Here is a 23,199-nt window from a genome sequence, read left to right as displayed (position 1 = left end):
TTTTTCCCGTCCTGGGGATCGAACCCAGAGCTTTGCACACATGACTGCACCCCTGAGCTAAATCCCGAGCCCTCTTATTTACAGAAGAAGAAACTGAGGTTCAGGATCTCACAGATTCAAATCAAGGCAAAATCTAAGCTCTTTATCAAGTATCATACTATCTGTTTTTAAAACTCATTTGAAAATTATACAATTTTAGATTTTTTTATAGTGCAAGGAATCTTAACCTGATTTAAACTTCTTTCCTAGTAATAAACAGGTCAGCTAACCTAAGTACTGATTTATCTAAATAAATTTCTTTACTAAGTAAAGAAATTGCAGAAAACTGGATATTCTGACTACTTTCTAAAATAGGTCAAGTCTCCTTTTTCCTTTCCAAATCAAGTAAGTATTCTGGCATTCAATTTTGAATCACCAGGGCATTATTTGGTGATTTAGTACAACAGTTTTACAAAGTGTTTCCAAACTAGGATCACATTACAGCATACACACTCAAAGAGTTTGGGGCTCTTGGAAAGAAATTTCTAAGTACAATCTGAAAAAATACTACAGGGTTATTAACTAAATAGCATAGGAATTATTTACATTTAGAGAACAGAATAAGGTAAGACCAGAGCAAACAGAAATGCATAAGGCATTAGATTGACTGCCTGTAAGAAAATCTTATCAGTAGTGGTTTTTTATTAAAATGAAAAACCAAAGAGAGTCTTTAAAGACAGAAATGTACGATTGGGGACATAGTTCAGTGGTAGAGTGCTTGCCTAGCACATGCACGGCCCTGGGATTTATTTTCCACCACTGAAAGGGAAAAAGAAAAAGAAATAGAAATAGAATTTTATCTGTTTGATATGGGCTGGAAAAAATTGCTTCTGAAGTGACTGTAAGCATAAAACTTTTCTGTATTTTCATATCTCACAATCTCTACCTTGTGTCCTACTTTTTCTTTTCTTGGAAATCAGAACACAGCATGAAATCAACTGTAATGATCTGCTTTTTGGGGTTATAATTGTTTCCTTTAGTTACAAGTATCAAAAGTTTATATAGATATTTGCACAGAATATATATAACATGTAAATTCTCCACAACTTGAATAGCAGATCATGGTAAAGTTCTGAAAACAGAGAATTCATCAATTATATGTTAATAAGACCCAAAAGTCTGGTGGTAATCTGATCACTCACTGTTATGTCATCCTTATAGTCTGATGCAATCTGCTGTAAACTGTTCCTGTGACTCAGAATTTATGTAAAGTACTAATCATTACATACTTTATGTACTCATCATGTTTGCATATCAAGAACACCCACCCAATTTTACAATTATAGAACAACTGAGTACTAACTCCTTTTCAGGGATAATGTCAGAAGAAATAATATAGAAAGATTTTCCAACTGTCAGATTTTAAAACAGTTGAAGAATGAATTCAACTGCAGAATAGGATGAGTACAAATTATTTGAAAATCTAACATTGGTTTTGTGAAAATTTTTAAATTATATTTTATAAAAGAAGAAATGAATCACTCCTGCTTCTCACTGTTATATATTTTTTTAGAAATATGTATTTTTCTCAAATTGTACTGAAAGCATTTTTATACTGCTTTTAAAATGTCTCATATATTTATCAGAAATAGAGAACATACCCACATGTTCCATTAATCTTAGGAGCACCAAGTAAGTGCTATACTAGTGTGAGCCAAATGGGAGCACTGGCCAAGTAGCGCACGACACTGTGTGGAACACTGGAAGGGCTTAGAGGGTCCTGAAAGTGACAGCTTGTGGGTCCGTATGAGAAGAAAAGCAGCATGGAAGTATGGCAATCAGAAGGGAAGATCTCATGCACATAAATGGCCATGATGTCCAGAGCCAAAGTTAGCATTTCCTTCCTTCTTCTCTTCCTCTTCCCCTCCCTCCTTCCTTTCTTTTTCTTTTTGTGATACTGGGGATAGAATACAAGGTCACTCTACCACTGAGCTACATCCCAGCCCTTTTCCAAAAATTGAGAAAGGGTTTCACTACATTGCTGTGGTTAGCATTAAACTTGCTATTCTCCTGCCTCAGTATCCTGAGTTGCAGGAATTATGGGTGTGAGCCACCATGCCCAGCTGGTATTTTCTATTTAATTATAGCAATTTTTTTCAGTGAATATAGGTTGTAAGTGTCTGTTAGTCAAAATACATATCCAATTATCAAAATACACAGCTCAAACTAACAATTTAAAAGTGTCCTAAATATTTATCATCAAGGCTTGTCAAAAAACACAGGCAAATTACTGTGAGTTCTAAATGGAGTTAATAAAACATATAAAAACCATAAATGAACTATTTTATGGAGGCAAACAAGTTATAGGTTTACAGGAGCTAAAGAAAAAATGAATAGAAAACCCTAAGGAAAATAAAAATGTTATATATAAGTAATATATTTACTCTTTTACTTTTTATAAACATAATAGATATATAAAAATACAGAGACATATTGAAATATATAATTTGTTTTTAACAAACCCCATTCTTATCTTGAAATATAATCACTAAGTTATATTCAAAACGTTGGAGAATAGAAATATTTAAATTTTCATTTAAAAAACACATTCCCTAAAAATGAAAATATATTTGGTGAGTCAAACATTGATGAACAGATCCCAGATGGCAAATTATAGTATAGCGCATATAGCAGGTTTATTCTAAAGGAAGTGCTCTATTCTTGGTACTTTTATCTAGAAAACAGTCTGGGGGGGTTCTCAATCATATTCACTGTTCCCCTGATGACTCCCAAATCTATTTTCAGCCCAGATTTCTTTTCTGACACAGATGCAGCTATTCAACTATCTAGTGAATATATTAGATGCTCCAAAGGCACCTCAAATCAAATGTGTCCCAAGAAGTGAACTCATCACACCTTATATTACCCCCACTCCTGAAGAAGCCTGCACTTCTCATCCTGCTGTCATTATTTCAATAATGACATACTGCCATTCTCCCAGCTGCCCAACTCAGCAACCTGGGGATCTCTTTAATTTCTGCCTCTTGTCCTTCACAGAACAGAATCAGTCACAATTTCAGGGGATTCTCCTTTCTAATATCTCTTAAATGTCTTCCTTGTGCTGTCTGCACTGCTTTAAGATCAGGTCTTAGCTTTCTTTCCCAGATTACTACAACTGTCTCATAATTAGCCCACCCTACACTGCAGCCAAGGTTGTCTTTATAAAGTCTATTATGTGGATATAACCTCACAACTGGTCTATAGCTTCCCCACATTTCTCAAAGGGCAAAACCCCAGATCCATTAGTATGGCACACATACCCTTAATCTTTCTATCTGCTTACTGATAAATCACACCTGCATCCTCAATGAAAGGAGCTGGAAAACAAAATGCAGTACTTGGTACTTGGTAAGCAGAGCAGTGAAACTGGTTTTTGCCAAACAGGCATATTTTTACCACATCATGGGTGCTAGCAGCAGAAAAAAAAGCTCAGGGACTGGGCCCATGAGTGTACATCTGGGATCCGCTCAGTGGCTATGCCCCAGTGAGGTGACTTACAAGGAAACTTACCTATTTTGAATCCTGGCAGTGAAAGGAACCATTGACCTTTGAGAACTTGAAATCATATGCTGTCCCCACATAAGACCACAGCTCAAATTTGCATAACCTAATGGTCCACAAAAATCTTAAGCCAAGAAAAATAACCCAGTTTCCCCTGGAATACATAAAATATACACGGATAAAAAGGTAGGGGAGAGAGAAAGCTATGGATTTAAAAAGACTTGTCAAATTATTGAAATTAGGCCCTACTTCTAACAAACTAAAAAATGTTTATAAGTCAAAGGGGGAAATCTGAACACTTTGATGATATTAAAGGATTATTATTAACTTTAGAACATAAGAATGGTATTATAGTTGTGGTTTTAAAAAGTCTACCTTTTAGATATATACCAAAATCTTTATGTGTAGAATTATATAGTATCTGGAATTCACATCAAAATTATCTGAGAAGGGGACAGTAAGCAGGGACACAGAAAAAATGAGACTGGCCTCGAGTTGATCACTGTTGCATGTGTGTGGTGGAACGTGTGGGTTCCTTACCTACTCTACTCTTGTAAATGCTGAAATTTTAAAAATAAAAAATGTAAATTTTGCATTCCATCAAGTTCAAAGAAAGAATAATTTATATAAGCTAGTCTAGCATACAGAGAAAGAGGGAAGAATGCTCAGCTTATTTTATGAGGCTAGCATGACAAAACAGGGAATAGAAAAAAGAAAAATCCATATTAGATGCCAAAATCCTAGACAAAATATTAGCAACTGAATCCAACAATGTATCTGAACCTAGCAATGTATAAAAAAGTCATGATCATGAACAAGTTCTGTTTATACTAGGGATACAAAGTTGGTTTAACATGAGAAAGTGTAATTCACTACATTAACAGATTAAAAGAAAAAATCACATCATTTCAAGAGCTGCAAAATGCATTAGATAAATTTAACATTCATTCACGAGAAAGGAAAAAAAAACAACAAAACACCACCAACAAAACCTCTTATTAAACTAGGAATAAGAGAGAACTTTTAAAACTAGAGTTTGAAGGGAATCACGAAAAACCCTACGGACTCTTTCCAATGGCAGAGTAGTTGTAACAGAGACTGTGTGGCCTGAGATAACTAACGTATGAAACATCAAGTTCTCGATAGTGAAAATTTGCTGAACCTAACCTATGGCAGAATGTTATCCCAAAGTCAGGCTGCACCACTACTGAAGTATCACAGAAATATTTGCTTTAAAAAGTAAAAATATCATCTTACCTTTGATATGGTGTTAAAAAATGACTTGGAATTATTTTTAGAATTGGCCTGCAATGCAGCTTTAGTTAATTTAAACTCTTTTTCATATCGTGCTAATTCTTTTTTGAGTTTCTCTCTTCGTTGTTGGTCTGCATCTAAGGTGGAAAACAAACCTTTTAAAATATGCAAGAGGATAGAAAATTTAATTATTTGGTCTTGTTAGATGAAAAAAACCATTTTTCTTGCTAAAAAATATTTATACTATGCTATGTAAATAAATCCATATATTTTTCTGAACAAAGAGAAATACTGACAAATATGTAAATTTATAAAAATTCTAAAAGGATTAACCATTGAGCTTATTAGACATGATGTAAGGCTAAGGGCATAAGAAAGTAATTCCTTAGCAGATATTCATAGAGAAATGAAGGTCTGACATGTTGTTTCTGACTATGTAACTTCTAGATGCAAAGAGGTCAATTAGTCCAGACTTCTCCCCCAAATGAACTATTGTCATCAGCATCATATGCTATTAAAATGCTAAATTTTATATGACTTTTAAAAATGATGTTACAGTCAGGTGTGACAGGACATGCCTATAGTCCCCGCTACTCAGGAGGCTGAGGCAGAAGATCTGCTTGAGCCCAGGAATTCAAGGCCAGCGTGGGTCACATATGGAGATCCTAACTCATAACAAACCAATGAATTCAAAAAGTCATTATATTTTAAAAACATTTTCAATCAGGCAACTGACTTCTATTTCTCCTAATTGCTAGTCATTTAAAAAAGCAGACAGAAAAGTGATTTTACACTATATAGTGTGCTTTAAGTCAGGCATTGAATTGCTATCAAAGACTCATCACTGTATAAATAAAAGCTGGTGAAATGATTAAGATAGTAAAATTTCAGAATTAAATAGAAGGTTGACTATTAGAAAGATGATGTATTTTCATATAAAATTAAAGATCTAGCATTCTTTTTATGGAAACCTATTCCAAATTAATGGACAAAACACTTACAAATTTAAAATCATTCTGATCTGAATCAGAATTCTTTTTTTTTTAAATATATTTTTTAGTTGTAGATGTACACAATACCTTTATTTATTTTTATGTGGTGCTGAGGATTGAACCCAGTGCCTCACACATGCTAGGTGAGTGCTCTACCACTAAGCCACCACCCCAGACCTCAGAATTTCTTTATAAAAATTTTTACAAGCTTAAAAAACAAACTAAGGTAATTTATATGTATAGTTAAGGTTTCAACTATAATTATTAAGAAAGGCAGGTGTGCATGGTGGTCAGGTCTATAGTGGGTATGTAAAAGGCAAAATTGGATTTTAAATCTAAGATTAGCTGAATAGGAGGATTAGCATAGGCTTTTTATTATATAACTTAAAAAGATAATCTTCTTTTATAAAACTATTATTTGGGAAAGTAATACCAGTATGAAAATTGAACAAAGGTTTCCAATTAGAGCTGACACAAAGTTAGAGAATTATTTGATCCATTGACAACTGGGTAAAACCATTTTAATTCAAATGATTTAGAATTTCAAAGCTTGTAAATATTAAATGTGGGTTTGTCTGTGTGTGTGTGTGTGTGTGTGTGTGCGCGCGCTATAAAAAAGTTCTAATACGCTGCAGAAGAAAGCACAGAAAATTAAAAATCTGAGAGTACTTTAAGACTATCTCTTAATCTAATCTCATTATCTTAAAGATTATTAAGGATCACAATCTTTAAGATTACCTCATTACCTTTTATTTTACAAAAAAAAGATGGTTCAAGGAAAAATGACTTGTCCATATAACTTGTGTGCTGTGGTCAAACTGATCTTTAAAAATATATACTTAAAGGTTTCTACTCTTGTCTAAAATGACTTTTTTCCCTCCTATAAAAACTATCTGACTTTCAAGATTCCTTCCAAGATGACTGTCTACACCACTAGGGTTTGTTGCAAACACAAAGGGAATGGAAGGAGTTGAAAACAAAGTGCGGTGCTGGGGATTTGGCTCAGCAGCACAGCACTTGCCAAGCAAGAGTGAGGCCCTCGGTTCCATCCCCAGCACCATCTGGAGGTGAAAAAGAAAAAGAAAAAAAAGTGCCAAGCAGGAAGCCTGAGAAAGACACTGTGCTCAATGAATGGCAGCAGGTGGTTCACCATCAGTCCTACCTCTTCCCAGGAAGATACACAAGAAGATGGATCTACCCATCTGTGATCTTCCCTAAATTGCACCCAAAGAGCACTTTTCCAGTCTATGTTCCCATTCATTTCTATGCTCTCATTCATTTGCTCACCATTGAGAATGGACCACCTTGGGTTAGCATTTTTTAATATAGAAATCCTCTCTCAAACTATATATAAAGTTAAATAGTAACTAGGAAAATACTAAGCTTAAAATTTATAATGCTTGGGCTGGGGAGATAGCTCAGTCAGTAGAGTGCTTGCCTTGCAAACACAAGGCCCTGGGTTTGATCCCCAGCACCACACACACACAGAAAAATTTATAATGCTTTAGTTTTTCTGTGATTACTAGGAAGATAATCACAGGTGATATATCTATGTTCTTTTGTGCTGCTGGGGATCAAACCCAGGGGCTAGCACATACTATGTAAGTGCTTACCACTTGGCTATACCCTAGCCGCTGGCTATTTTATTTATTTATTTTGGTACCAGGGCTTGAACCCAGGGGTGCTTAACCACTGAGCCATATCCCCGGCCCTTTTTTATCCTTTATTTGAGATAGGGTCTCGCTAAGTTGCTTAGGGCCTCACTAGGTTACTGAGGCTAGGATTGAACTCAAGATCCTCTTGCCTCAGGCTCCTGAGCTGGTGGGATTACAGGCATGTGCCACCATGCTAGGCTCTTCTGATTATGTTTTAAGTACACATTGACTTGACTTCAAACAAAGGCCTCAAATGGTAACTAAATATGAATTTCATTTTTTTGGTTTGATTATTTCCTTAGTAAAAATTTCTAAAAATGGAAATATTTGGTCCAAAAGTAGATATATCAGGATCCTATGTTATATGACTTTTTAAGTATATCTAACTACCATGTTTATCAGTTAGTCTATTAGGATATAAATTGTAGCCAATATTTATCTGGAGAAAAGAGTCATAAAGTTATAATATTTATAACAAATCATCCAGTAATCTTAATAAGCCATGGGCAATGAGAATAATAGAATTCTAGAACTTAAACTTTGGCCAACTTTTTAGTATCATCCAAATCTGTTTATGTAGGAAAAACAAAATCCGAAGAAGTTAAATAATTCATCCAAAGTCATACAGTAATTTAGTGGCAAAATACAGGCTTAATTCTAAGTTCCTAAACTTAGAAATACAATATAGGTCTCTTTTATTTATGGATAATTTTTAAAAGTTAGAAAGGCTTTCTCAAAGGTAATACGTCAAGACCTCTAAGATGGCTACTATGCAAAAATAGAAAAACTAATGTTAGGGAGCATATGAAGAAACTGCATGTTGTGCAAGATTGGAGAACTGTAAAATGGTGCAGCAGCTATAGAAAACAGGATGTTGGTTCTTCAAAAAATTATAAATGGAATTACCATATGATCTAACAATTCTACTTCTGGGTGGAGAAAGAGAGGTGTGAGTGTGGGGGATATTCCCTCAAATATCTGAAAGCAGGATCTCAAAGAGGTGTCTGTCTCTCTTGTTCACAGCAGCACTATTCATGTTCCTAGCCGCCTGTTCGTAACAGCACTGTTCACAACAGCTGAAAGGTAGGAGTGACTCAAGTGTTCAATAACCAATGAAGACATAAATAAAATGTAGTACATGCACACAGTGGAATTTTATTCAAAGTGGAATTTTATTATGAGATTCTGACACAGTGAATTATGAATGAATCTTGGGAATATTATGCTAAGTGAAATACGCCAGTTGGAAAAAAATGCTGTAGGACTCCACTTATTTGAGAAAATTAGAATAGTGCAATTCATAGAGTTAGACAGTAGACAGTAAAGAACAAATTCATAGTGATAGAAAGTAGAATGGTGGTTTCCAGGGGCTTGTCAGGTAGTTACTTTTTTAATGGGTATAAGAGTTCCAGTTTTACAAGATGAAGAGTTCTGGAGATGAATGATGGTATTATAAATGTACTTAGTGCCACGGATCTGAACACTTAAAAATGGTTATGACGTCAAAATTTTAAGCTGTGTGCATCTTATCACAATCTTTTCAAGAGGCAATATATCAAAAAATTACTTACATTTGACGCTGGTTGTCACGCTTATTGGAATTGAGCAGTCTACTGCAGCTGAAAAACAAAAATTCATTGCTTAATAATATTCTTAATCTTGATAAATAGCAACAAATATCAAATGTGGACAAAAAAGTCCCCAAACTTGCAGTTCCTTGTTTTGCTTTTATTGTATTTCTAGAGATGAAAAATAAAATATCTTTTATTAAAAATATACTAGTTGGGAATAACCAATCATTAGATACTGCTGAAGAAAATATTAGTGAACTTGAAAACACAGCAATATAAACTATTCAAAACAAAGACTGAAAAAGAAGTGTTCAGAGCATTGCTGACCTAAAACATACCTGTATCACTGTATCATGCACCATAGTGTACTTAAAATTGTAGTCCTATAATAAGCTTAAAAGAAAACATACAAAATAGAGGACTTATACTACCTGATTTCGAGGTTACTGTAATTCAATGGTAATAAGGCGGTGTTGTATGGGCATAAAGATGGACATATAGATTAAAAGATCCAAAGATAAAATCCAGAAATTCAATATAGAATCAGTATCCAGGAATTCAATATAGAAAGGATAACCTTTTCAACAAATGGATATGAACAGGCAAAAGATTGACTTTTATATCCCCATAAACAAAAATTAACTCAAAATGGACCAAGAACTTAAACAGAAGAGACAAACTTATAAAACATATAGAAGAAAACAAATTCAGAAAACCTTAGTGATCTAAGCTTAGGCAAACATATCTTAAGCAGGATATTAAAAATATAAATTATAAGAAAACCTGAAAACTGAATTTAATTGCATATGAGTTTACGCCACAAACATTATTTGTCTGATTTTTTTCAACCATTTAAAAATACAATCATAAAATAAGAATGAATACTTTAAAACTTTGGTTCTTTAAATAATAAAAAAAAACTTACACAGTAAAAAAACTGGGAAATTCAAATAAGGTCTGCAGTTAATAGTATAATGTCAATATTAATTTCCTGGTTTTTAAGATTTTATATTTGGGGAACCTGGGTGAAAGGCATATGGTAACTCTGTACTATTTTTGAATTTTCCTGTAATTCTAAAATTATTCCAGAATTAAAAAAAGAAAATGAGAGCTGGGGATATAGTTCAGTTAACAGAATGCCTGTGTTTGATCCCTAGCCTCAGAGAGAAAACAAGAAAGAAAATGAAAAGATAAGTCACAGACTAGGAAAAAAATATTTTTAAACATGTTTCTGATTTAGGACCTACATTTAACATACAAAATCTCATAGGTTAACATTAAGCAGACAAAAAACTTACTTTTTAAAATGGGAAAAAGGTTTAAATATATCATTTCACCAAAGAAGACATAAAGATGGCAAATAAGAATAGAAAAGTTGCTCAAGATCATTAGGTATCAGGGAAATTTGCAAACTAAAACTGAGAAGAGACACTGCTACATATCCATGTCCAAAAAGGACAGTCAAGACCAACTGTTGATAAGGATGTACAAGAAATGGAAATGAAAAATGGTATAATTACTCTGGAAAAAGAACTTGGCAATTTCTGAAAAAGTTAAACATACACTTAAGGGTATGAACTCACAGACCAGGGCTGAGTTTGCAGCTCAGTGGTAGAGCACTTGCCTAGCATGTGTGAGGCACTGGGTTTTGATCCTCAGCACCACATATAAATAAATAAAATAAAGGTGTTGTGTCCATCTACAATTAAAAAAAAAAAACCCAGATATTAAAAAAAAAAAAAAAAAAAAAAAAGAAACCAACAAACCTTTTCTGCACAGGGAAAGAGAATAAATGCTTTCCACCTTGTAGGGAGATATAATCTGTCATAACTAGTCCACTTTGCCTTTTAGTACAAAAGTTGCCATAGACAATATGTATAAAAATGTAGCTCAGTGGTAGAGTGCTTGCCTTGCATGCATGAGATAGTATGTTCCATCCTTAGCACCACATAAAAATAAATGAATAAAGTAAAGGTATTGGGTCCATATACAACTAAAATAATTTAAAAAAAATTAACATGATTGCATTTATGGAAAATTAAATTTGAATTTCATATTATTTTCACATGCCACAAAATACTGTTCTTTTTATTTTTTGCAAGAACTAAAACATAACACCACTATTCTTAGCCCATGAGCTATACAAAAACAGGTAGCAGGAGGATATGGCCTGCAAGCTATACTGAATTATCCCCATTTTATAGCATATAAATATTTTCAAAAAATTTAAAGTATACTTATAATTAATGAATTTTATTATATATAACATCTCTTAATAAAGCTGGCAACAAAAAAAGTCAAAAAGAAAAACAGTAGCTAGGATCTCTGTACAACTTCCTTAGATTAAAACAAACAAATAAAAACTAGATTATAAATTTCTTTTAATAGCAATGTCTGATAACAATATTATGGATAACATAGATGAAATAACCTAGGTATTAGATAAATTTCAAATATAATTACCAAAAATGGCATTCAGAATTTGCTACAAATAAATACTGCATCTCAGTATACAAACACAAATTCTTTTATAAATACAGATATACTACAGATATATAATGATGAGAATTGAAGTTGGGGGTAAAATTTGGCACAGAAAGTTCACATTTGCACATTTTTACCTTTGGCTGAAAGGATTTTATTATAGTGAACAGCCATGTGATTCTTGACCAGCTGAAGAGTACTTAGTCTGAGAGAAGAGGAGTCAGTGCAAAAGGCTAAAAATTAAAACATATTTAATCATTATATATTTAAATTTAATATAATAGTCATCACAAGATAAACAAGTTACTGATTATTAAGCTCAGTCTTATAAAATGTTCTGAAATTCAATTACTTAGACCTTTATGATGTCAAGCATGTTCCAGCCTTTGTCTCACACTGGTAACAATGATGAAGCTGTGAACTACTTGGGTCCAAACCTTTCCAAGAAAAAGTTTTTCAGGTCTGAGGGTTTGGGCAAGAGATTCTAGAATATAATCCATAACTATATTTACAAAATGATTTCTTTTCAATATCTCTCAATTTGTTTAGGTACTTGCTTGATTATGTTACCATGTTAATACATGAGCAATCCACAGGGTGTGGTGGTACATGCCTATCATCCTAGTGGCTCTGGAGGCTGAGGCAGGAGGATGGCAAGTTCAAAGCCAGCCTCAGCAATTTAGTGTGGCCCTAAGAAAATGAGCAAGACCCTGTCTCTAAATAAAATACAAAAAAGGCTGGGGATTATGGTTCAGTGGTAAGCATCCCCGGGTTCAATCCCTAGTAGTCAAAAAAAAAAAAAAAAAAAAAAATTGAGCAATCCATGGAGTGTGGGAAATTAAATTCCAAACCACAAAACCTAAAGATTCTATTTGGAAAGTCAAATTCTAACTTTACACCTGAAAATAAGATTCACAAATCTCTTTACCGCAGTCTTTTTAAAATACCAGGTCTAACTTAAGAGAAGTACAATCACATGAAAAGTCCATGACATTAAACTGCTTTACCCTCATCTAAACTGTTTAAAGGAAATTTTAGAAACTGTTAAGCATTTGCATACAAGAATAAAGTATAAATGCAGACATAACTCTTTTATACTTTAAAAAGTTTTTTGAGAAGTAATACATGCATATGGTTAAAAAATTCAACAGGTAAAACACCATGTAAAGATTGAAAAATAAGGTACTGGAGATATAGCTCAGTTGGTAGAGTGCTTGCCTAGCACGCACAAGGCCTGTGGTTCGATCCCCAGCACCACCAAAAAAAATAATAATAATAAAAAATAATAAAAATAATGAAAAATAAATGAATTTTCTACACCAAACCTAGTCTCCTCTCCCCGAGACATACACTCTACTACTTTTTAAATCAATTCTTCTAGGAAAATGCTATGCATATACAGTGAGTATGAGGTTCTATCAGACATTTCTAGATTGTGCACCATTTGTCATGCATTGTTCTAAGTTCTTTACAAACAAAAACTTATTTAATCATTATTATCACTATTTAACAGAAGCAGAAACTGAGGCACAGGTATATAAATTAGATCTTGAGTCAATTGTTGATAATGAATGCAATATTTGGATGTGAACCAAAGCACATCATACTTAAATGACTATTCCAGGTCTACAATCTTTAAAAAAAAAAGTTAACAAGCTTTACATAACATCCTTCATTCTGCTTTTCCATGTCCATATATTTTTAAATCTACTGTCAAAATTTTATTTAAGACTTTTCAAAGTTTTTATGCAATCTCTCCATATCTTTATATATACACTCTTATACAAAGAGCTATTTGGGAGGCCGAAGTAGGAGGACTGGAAATTTGAGACCAGCAAAATTCTGCTAAAAAATAAAAAGGGTTAGGGATGTATGTTGTGTTAAGAGTTCCTGGGGTTCAATCCCCAGTACTTTGAAAAAAAAAAAAAAAAAGTGAGGTAATTGAAAATGTGATCTTTCCTTCACACTTAAAGTAACAATATCAAAGATTTTTCACGTGACAATGAGAAAAAAAAGGTTTCAATTATTTTGCATAAAATCCCAAACATAACATTTTAAAAAATTTATATATTTTTTTCAAAATTTGTTTTAGTTGTCAATGGACCTTTATTTATATGTAGTACTAAGAACTGAACCCAGTGCCTCACACATGACAGGCAAGCGCTCTACCACTGAACCACAACCCCAGCCCCAAACTTACAACTTTTGAGCTACCATTATAAAAATGTATTTTTAAGTCAATATTGAAAATTTACTTTGAAGGCTTTAAAACATACAACTACCACAGGACCTAGAAATCCAGTGGAAAAAGAGGTCTGTAAACATTTGCTAAGGACACAAAATGTACACTCAAGTGCTCCTTTTCTCTGCACAGTGCTTATGTCAACTCTGATACTTATCCTGCTGTTAAGAGGCAGGCAGGCCTTAACCAGCATAGTCTTTAGGCAAAAGCAAAAGAGCCAGCTGTGGTAGGAAGTGGGAGGCAGTCAAATCCACACACAGGGCACAATATTAGTCTGAAATCAGAAATCCTAAATTCTCTAAAGAATTTCTACAGCATTTAATTATAATTAGTAGTACAAAGTCCAAATACCCATTAAATGAAGTAACTGTTTCATCAAGTCATATAACTTGCAAATACAGGAAACAGTCATTTAACAAAGCTACCATTTTAAGTACCTCACTTACCGTTACTTTTGGTGCTCAAGTGACCTTTAAATAGGTATGGTGGTGGACCATATCTGGGAAGGACAGAGGTTGCTCTGACTTTTAATAGAAAAACATGAATTAGGATCAGCAAAATGCCACATTCATAAAAAACAATACTGAATATTTTTAAAATAATAAATGTATCTTTAAAGTCATTTAATATTTCATTCAATCATATTACTAGCCATCAATGATATATCACACAGGAAAAATTCTATAGTCATAGATTAAAAGTTTTCTCTTTTAAGAGAATAAGCTATTTTCAAAGTTTGAGATTTTAGTTTCTTTGGGTAAAATGATAAATGATCCACACTGACTTAATTTTGTACACCACAGACCTCATTAGCTTTTTGATTGTTTTGAGACAATGCAACAAAGATTTTGAGTTAATACATCTGTATTAACTATTTTAATCACAGCTATCTGTATTTAAAACTAATTTTAAGACTAATCCTCTCACAAAGTATTCAAGTAAATTAGAAATTATATAATTTAGACATTAATATGTCTAAAATAAGTATATATAAAAATCAGAATCAGAATTTGATGACTAAAAGATGTCTTAAGGTTTATCAATGCCCAACCCACTTTCTTCTTGACTGAATCCTATATAAACATAATGTAATTATGAGGTTTTTTGTTGTTGTTCTTGTCATTCCAAATGGGTGCTTATTGCGTTGCCTAGGCTAGTCTCAAACACAACTCAAGCACTCCTCCGTGCCTGAGCCTCCCAGTAACTGGGACGACAGACACGTGCCACTGTGCCATTCTATATTTAAAAGCAATTCTAGTAATGGAAAACTCAATATCTCCTTTAAAGGCACACTCTGATCTTTAAGTATATATGGGACATTGGAAAATTATATGTAGGCTTCATCACAGGTAATTTCTTTCTCCAAAAAGTGATTACATTTTTAGCAGTAATGTTCAAAATCAAAAAGCCAAGTTACAGGGTCAAATGTAATTAACATGCAAAATACAAATACAGTCTTCCCAAGACAGAGATAATTTAAGAGGGTTGGTTTGCTATCATAAGGGCTTTAAAGGCTATAAAGGAATGAGGAGGGGCTGGGGCTGTAGCTCAGTGATAGAGCACTTGCCTTGCCTGTATGAGGCACTGGTTCGATCCTCAGCATCATATTAAAAAAAAAAAAAGATAATACTCTGGTTTCTCTTCAGATTGCATAAATCTTTCACCTTTTACTAAAGATTTCCATGGAGAGGAACAACAACAACAAAAAAATGATAAAGGTACTGTGTCCATCTACAACTAAAAAAATTTTTTTAAAAAGTGGGGAAGGCACATACAAATTCTAGAAGAAATAAGGATGACTAAAGAAATAGGCAGGAGAACTAAAAATCCAGATCCAGAGAGGGAAACTTACTAGGATAGAAAAATAGAAAAAAAATAGAAGAATCCAAAAAGCTCCTTCTACATCATAGGTGGAAGACAGAAAGAAAAAAAATAACTTATTTAGAACAGTAGCAGTTGAGGTGATACCATTTGAGCTGGTAATGAAGACAGTCGTGAAATTAACATAATTTCTACCAGGAAAGAAGGAGGTCTGAGAACTAAGTATTTTTTAAAAATTAATAAACTTTCAAGAAAACCTTTTTTCTCTAGAGGAAAACGTGCCAGCTTTCTGCCTGTCCAGAATTCAATACCTCTTACCTGGAAATCACGTTCACTTCCCTTTGGGTAACCTGTCCTCCTCTACTCTTAGTCCTGCTGGTTCAAACAAAGCTGATTCTGTTGCTTAGGGTTGAATATAGAACCCCAATCTGGTCAGCTGTGTTGATGAATCAGCAATAATATATGACCCAAGTCTAGTCAGAGATACAATCCCAGGACTTGTACTGGAACTATTAGGAAAGATGCTCTTTTCACTGGGCTTGCTGTCCAGTGAAGGATGTAAGCCAAGTTTGGTACTGCGGTGGGAATCTTGCACCTTATTAGAGGAATATGTCTGTGAATGAAGCCTGTATAGAGGAATGTGGAACCAAGGTACAGATTCCTGGTAACAACGAGTACCTGGAATCAACCATGTTTGAAGCTCTACCCTCCCTAGGTTTTTCTTAAAGTAAGTCAAAACATTCTTATTTTAGCTTAAATTAGTTTGAGTTGGGTTTCTCTATTCAGAGACAAAATGCTAATTTACTGAGTACTAACGGTGCCAGAATCTATTCTAAGCACTTTGTAGGTAGAAATTCATTTAATTCTTATAATAATTCTATGAGTACTATCATACTACCCACTGCAGATGAAGCACAAAGGGGTTAAGATAGACCACACAACTATGATGTGACAGATTTGGGACCTGAACTCAGGTGCAGTCTATTTCCTGAGTCTTAACTTTTACACTATTTTTTTTTTTTTTTAAACTGGGGATTGAACCCAGGGGTGCTTTACCACTGAACTACATCACCAGTTATTTTTTATTTTTTATTTTGAGATCAGGTCTTGCTAAGTTGCTGAGGCTGGTCTCAAACTTGTGATTTTCCTGCCTCATTCAGCCTCCTGAGTTGCTGGGATTACAGGTGTCTGCCACCACAAAGGGCTACTGGACTACTATTACACTCTTTTTTTTTTTTTTTTTTTCTTTTCTCGTATTTTGTTTGTTTTGGGTACCAGAGACTGAACCTAAGGGCACTTAATCACTGAGTCACAACCCAAGCCCTTCTAATTTTTATTTTGAGTCAAGGTCTTGCTAAGTTGCTTAGGGCCTCACTAAGTTGCTGAGGCTGACTTTGAACTTGTGATCCTCTTGCTTCAGCCTCCTGAGCTGCTAGGATTACAGGCATGTACTATTACAACAGGCAACCCTGTCCTGAACAAAATAAATTGCTCAGTACTTGGGCCATTCTCTAAGATACTATATCATCTGAAACAGACTGAGAAGATATCTCAGTTCTATGTAATTCATTACCTCTAAATTCCATTCAAATACATGCACATTTTACTGTAAGTCACATTTATATCCAGAGAAGTCAGAATGAAAGAAAAGCTGGAACCTAGTGAAACTGCCTTGGATGGAAGAAACACCCTTCCCATCCATTTCTACCTGTGGAGGTAGCTGTGAACACGGTAGTTCAATCTGTTCCCAGGTACCAATTTGGCATCTCTTTAGCATAAAATGCTGGTATGAACAAAAATGGAAATGAGATATACTTTGAGGATGTTATCTATTTACCTTCAATGTACACCTAGCATTGGTTTCTAAGATTCCACAGGGAAATGTCATTTTAAAATTGGCAGAATTGAAAGGAAAAATAGACAACTCACCTGGGACCTCTCTGCAGGCTTTGTTGCTTGTGCCTGGGTCATACTATCCTGCTTCTTTATGTGAGTCCTGATTTTTTTTTAATTGACAAGTGAACATTTTTGGTAACACTGTAGCAATTCTAGATATGGGATCCTCTCCTGGGCTTGCTTTCCTTGTTGTCTGCTTGTTTGTTCAGTGACTTGGATAAACAAGTCAATAAAGTCTGTTTCCCAGACTGAGACCTTGAACAATACTCCTCAGCATCAAAGCTCTGGGCATGTGCACGGTCACACCTTCTCCAATGAAACCGAACCCCCAGTTTTTGGAAGGGAGCTCCCTGGCAAATCTATCCTTCCTTGAGTACAGTCCCTTAGGGTACCACATAGTTTCTTATATCTTATAGTTATACTTTTTTGATAGTTTAACAATTTCTTAAACTTTCTTTGCCTAAATCACTGTAAATATCTATACCCTGAATGGACCCAGAATGATTCAAAAGGGCATGGAAAAGTATTTTCAAACCAAATGCAGGAAAAAGAACACTATTCTCTAACTAGATTAGGACTAAAAATCTGTCCATGAAATTGAGATTATTGCCAGGATAATGAAATTCTTCAGTCTGAGAGCAGTTTCATTGCCTATACAATTTAATTTTACCAAGATAGCTGGAAGGAACACCACTGAGAAAAGATGGTGTTTCCCAGGAACACTGGAGGGTTGGGAATCTGCTAGTCATTGGTAAGTATCTCTGTAGGACCAACATATTAAGCCACTTTGTTATCTATACTTATTCATAGGTTGTCTCTTCTCCTTTTTCTTTCCCAAAGGTCACTGATGATAGATTAAGAGTAGGTGGCAGTTTGGTATTCTCGATCTTTTCTTTTACCCAAAGAAATGGGAAATAGCACTTTCAGATTATCTAGTTCACCCCCACTAGCTACATATTGCAAATAACTAAACTTCACAACTAAAGTGACTGGCTGAAGATTACTTACCTAGTTAATAGCAGACAAAGATTATAAATAAGATCTACTATTTTTCAGGAACCTATACCACCATTCAGGTTTACCCCACAAAAGGATGTCTGTAATGTGATTACAGTATGAAAATGTCAAAAGATAATTCTTCTTTAGGTGTATTAACATTTTATGCTTTGAAATAACTAAAAGTAATCTCATGAAATCTACAATTTATTTTCAACTAAAAAAGCATTCAAGTTTTGGCTAAATTTTTGGTTACCTATAAGTAATAATCTATGGTATATGAGAATTGTCACAGATATTTTAATATTACATCTATTTTAAAAATACAAAATCAATTAACAGTGTTTGATATTATTGCATATTAATAACACCCTAAGAATGAAGCTAATTAAATTAGGTAATTATAAACCTAGTTTTAAAATAATTAAACATTGTTTTACAATTTTGAAAGAAACCTAGTTTTAAAATAATTGAACAGTAAATACTAAGAGCTTACTGTCTGTTATTTGTATATGGATATACATATATATCTATATATATATATCTCCTTTTCCCATACCCCCACCTCTATCATGTTATTGTAAGTAAAAACACTGATTCTAAGGTTTTATATTCCTGACTTGGATTCAAACCTTGTTCTACCTCTTAATTGTGACCTTAACAAGTCACTTAAGATCTGTTGCTTTATTTTATTCACTGTGAAATAAGGTAATACCTACAAACAAGATTTTTTTCTGTGCATTAAATGAGATAGTTAGGGAATAGTTCTTGATACACAGCAAAGGTTTAACGTTAAGTTTATGTTGTAAAATTTCTGAAGACCATAAAAGTATTTTGGTTTGACTTTTCTAAAACTTGGGTTATTACAGTGCCAGAAAATCCAATCTGCTAATCAGCAGCTTCTACATTCAGCATAGTCCTTATTTTGATCAATGATTACATAATAAAGATACTTTCACAAAGCTAGGAATCAGCCAATAGCATGATGGAAAGGCATTCCTTTAAACAGATAAGAACACTGAACAGAGAAGGAGAGGGTATATGAAAGCTGTCTTATTAGCTTTTAAAGAACGCTACTTGCTTAGAAAGGGAGAAGATGCAAATTGAACTGGGCAGATTTGTGAAGATTTATGGTTAAGGTTGGGCCTCGACCATTCCGCCATAATGATTGCTTTAACTCCGAATACCCAGTCAAGGTCAGGTGTGTGTTGTGATTATGGATTAGTCTTTTGTTACTAAAACTGTGTTCCCGGACCAGCAACACTGCATCTCCTGGTAGCTTTTTAAAAATACAGTATCACAGCCTCCCGCCCTCCGTCCCCACCCCCGCCCATCGGACTAATAAACTATAATGTGCATTTTAACGTGATTCCTGGGAGACTCCTATTCACATTAGAGCAGCTCTGGGTTAGTCAGTAGTTTTGGCGGGCACCAGTCACTGACTGAGTGGGAGATTCCATAGGTTCTGAGTACTCAGAATGCGCCAGAACTCTGTGTGTACTCTCTGCATTCCTGGTCAGGAGCTCTAAGGCGTGGCATCTGACCTCTACGGCCAACAGAGCAGAGGGGAGCTGGATTTGGGGGCCCAGGAGGATTCCTGTCTCCGAGCTCCCGGGGCTGCACCACCGTGAGCTCAGGAAACGCAAAAGCACGGCCAGGAAGCGGACCTGTGAGCCCCTGAGCTCGCGACAGCACGCGAAAAAGCGGAGCACCCGAGCGCCAGGGGCGCGGCCCGGACCCGCGCAGCCCCGACCCGAGGCTGCCCTTTACCTCTCTGGCTGCCATCCATGCTTAGTCCTCTTGCAGCCGTCGTGGGGATACCCTGGGTCCCCTTGGCCCTTCCCCCGGCCGCACCCACCCCCGGCAGGGCACGATTGGAAAACAGTAGCCAATGGGGGCGGCAGCCGCTGGGCGACGGTAAGCAGGCGGGTTGCTAAGGGCTGGTTCCACAGCGTCGGGATTGTGACGTCACCGCGCAGAGGACGTGCTTCCCAGCAGCCCCGCCCCCGCGGGTTCTCTGGGCGAGGGCGGAGCTTCTGCGGATGCAGCAAGGGTGGGAGGGCGGGAGCGCGGGAAAGGGTCCCGGGTGCCAGTCTGTTACTCTGGGATCCTGCCAGTCGTCCACAGTGCGAACTCCTGTTAGGAGCCAAGTCACCAGCACCTGGCAGGCTTTGTCACTGCGGGAAGAGCCGGGAGAGGAGGTGCTCTCATCTGGCATCTCCGTCCCCTGGGTCCCAGAAAAAAGTCAAACACAGTGTTACTTGAGGTCAGGGTAACATTTAAGCAGTTTCAAATAATTAAATTTCAAAGCAGTCCGTGAACTTTTGGATTAGTGAAAGCCTCGGGGGTGAAATACATCTACGTGTTTGCATCTTAATTCTTTAACTTCAATCATCAGTTTGAATTTCTTTTTTGCTAGTTGAGCTTGTCTCCTGTCCCTGCCTCCTTTTAAGGTCTCAGTCCTTTTCCCGCATAATGGAAGAGAACTATAACCTGAATAAGGGATCGATTTATTCTGGGCGTTATAAAATTTGTTTAATTTTGAAGCAGTTACCTGTGAATCCTTGGAAATGAGATCAGAATAGGGCAGAGAGCATTCTGTCATGTGGATTCTCAACAGCTGACTCTATGAAAATTTGGGCTGGATGTATAATTCTTTGTTGGGGGGATGCGGTGGACAGTCCTTGTGCAGTGTAAGATGTTTAACAGCGTCCCTGGCCTCTAGATGCCACGAGCAATCCTCTTCTAGTCACGACATTCAAAAATGTCTGTAGAGCCTCCTGTATTCCCACTGGCTCCGGAGGCTGAGGCAGGAGGATCCAAGTTTAAAGCCAGACTCGGTAACTGAGAGACTCTGAGCAACTTAGAGAAATTCTGCCTTCTATCTCAAAAATTAAAAGAAAAAAGAAAAAAAATTTAAAAAGTAAAAGTAAATCAATAAAACGGGCTGGGGATGTGACTCAGTGGCTAAGCACCCCTGTGTTCAATCCCTGGCCATACCAAAAAATAAAAATAAAAATAAATTCTATAGACATTGCCAAGTATGCCCTGGGGAGTAAAGTTGAAAAATGTTGCTGTCGTGGAAAGAGCACTGCCTTTGGCGTCAGATCTGTAGAATTCGTGTATTTCCTGCCACTTACAAGTTTAATCTTGAATTAGATTATAAAGCTCTCTGAGTCCCAGTTTCCTTTTTGAAAATGTAAATTCTGCTACTAACTTTGTGGTTACAAGGTTTGATGTGTACAGTGGCCGACAAATACAAGGAGGTATTCAACAAAGGTTAATTTTCTCTAAGACTCCTGTCTCAAAAGAACTGAGTATCAGGGGAGTCTGACGTAAGGGATCAAGTCAGGAACCCTATAACAAGGAAAGAAGAATAAACCAGAAAACAAATTATAGCAACATCTGAACCCATGGTTCAAGACATGAGGTATGGAAAAAAAATAGATTCAAAATTTGAGGAATGTGGAAGTATTGAGATGACTCTCCTGTCACAACATTTGGAAGGATATAGGGGCAGGGGAGTCAGATGTCACCCAGAAAAGCAAAAACTTTCCTTCCTGCTCATTATTACTTGAAATCCCTTCTTAGGATCCTGAAGGCTTTTATTCCACTATTAGTAGCTAAAAAATGCCTTGCATATAATAGGTCTCCAGTAAGCATCTATTAAATTGAATTAGAGCCAAAGCTTAAAGGGCAAATACCCTTGGGAAAGGCAATACGAGGACTCAATAACGTGAAAGTGTCACCAGCTCCTCTTATAAAAGTAGATTTGGGGATAAAAATAGATTTTCCTTTGAAGTTGGAAAGGGGCCCCACAATTGGGAGAGGACAGCAGCCTGGCCAGGGTTCCGAAGACAACATTGCCTGGTATTCAGTTTTGTCTAAGGCCATCCTCATTTCTTTCTTTCTCTTTTGAGTAGTATTTTGTTTCAATTCTTTCAAGAATGTATCTACAACAGAGTCTGTTTCTCTCCACTTTGAACAGTCAACATATTGTTCTAAGTGCCATTTAACTTGTTCTTTGCTTTTACTCATACATGTAAATAAGAGAAAAGATCCTTTCCGGTTGCTCCTCCCAGGAGGTAATCTATGGTCTTGAACAGATGCTTAAAGCTGGTATGAGCATATTGCAGAATAAGCTCAAGAACCTCCTTCCACTGGGGAATCACACCCATTGCAATGGCCTTGGAAAGTAGGCACTCTGAAGACCTTTTATTGAATATATGAACATGAATTTCACGTTCAGAAATTATTTAAATATTATATTTCTGTTATTGATATTTAGAAATTGGTGGTATTTTAGAAAGAAAAATATTGTCTTTCCTAATGAACTGGCATGTGTAAGCCAATTATTGGGTTTCTCTTTTTGAATTAGCAGGAAAGAAGCACAAAACCAAGATTTGTGTTCAGTCATGATGTTATTTGTAGCCTTTTTTTTGGTACTGGGGATTGATCCCGTGGGCTCTTAACCACTGAACTACATCCCCAGTCCCCCACTCCACTTTTAGTTTAGAGAGGTCTCCCTAAGTTGCTTAGGGCCTCACTAAATTGCTGAGGCTGGCTTCAAACTTATGATCCTCCTGCCCACCCTGTTTTTTTTATTGATCTCTTTGATTCCCTTTATTGGGAATTTAGCTTTTATTCTTGTACTCTTATTTTAATGGTTCAGTTAGACCTCTCTTATTGGATGAGCTCTAAGGCCTTTGGAAATGGGGATATAAATGAAACTGTATCTTGTACATACC

The 23,199-nt window shown here is 35.6% G+C and overlaps 1 protein-coding gene and 1 pseudogene across 2 annotated transcripts in view; one reads left to right on the top strand and one right to left on the bottom strand.

Moving 5' to 3' along the window:
• Window positions 1-20,393, bottom strand: part of Spata7 (spermatogenesis associated 7) — a 41,122-nt gene extending 20,729 nt beyond the window's left edge. Inside the window, exons 1-5 of one of the 2 annotated variants that reach the window (XM_047541138.1) lie at window positions 20,222-20,393; window positions 14,185-14,262; window positions 11,634-11,729; window positions 9,013-9,060; window positions 4,798-4,931 (exon numbers count right to left, since the gene is read on the bottom strand). In XM_047541138.1, the coding sequence (XP_047397094.1) occupies window positions 4,798-4,931; window positions 9,013-9,060; window positions 11,634-11,729; window positions 14,185-14,262; window positions 20,222-20,240 (375 nt within the window). In that variant the 5' untranslated portion in view covers window positions 20,241-20,393. The remainder of the gene's footprint in view (window positions 1-4,797; window positions 4,932-9,012; window positions 9,061-11,633; window positions 11,730-14,184; window positions 14,263-20,221) is intronic. The other variant, XM_047541139.1, reaches the window with a different exon arrangement.
• Window positions 15,371-15,438, top strand: LOC124978574 (uncharacterized; annotated as a pseudogene).
• Window positions 20,394-23,199: the final 2,806 nt, after the last annotated feature.

The sequence above is a fragment of the Sciurus carolinensis genome, chromosome 2, assembly GCF_902686445.1.
Source record: "Sciurus carolinensis chromosome 2, mSciCar1.2, whole genome shotgun sequence".
Lineage (NCBI taxonomy): Eukaryota > Metazoa > Chordata > Mammalia > Rodentia > Sciuridae > Sciurus > Sciurus carolinensis.
Note: the sequence above shows the minus strand (reverse complement) of the source record. Positions and strands in the feature narration are given on the sequence as shown.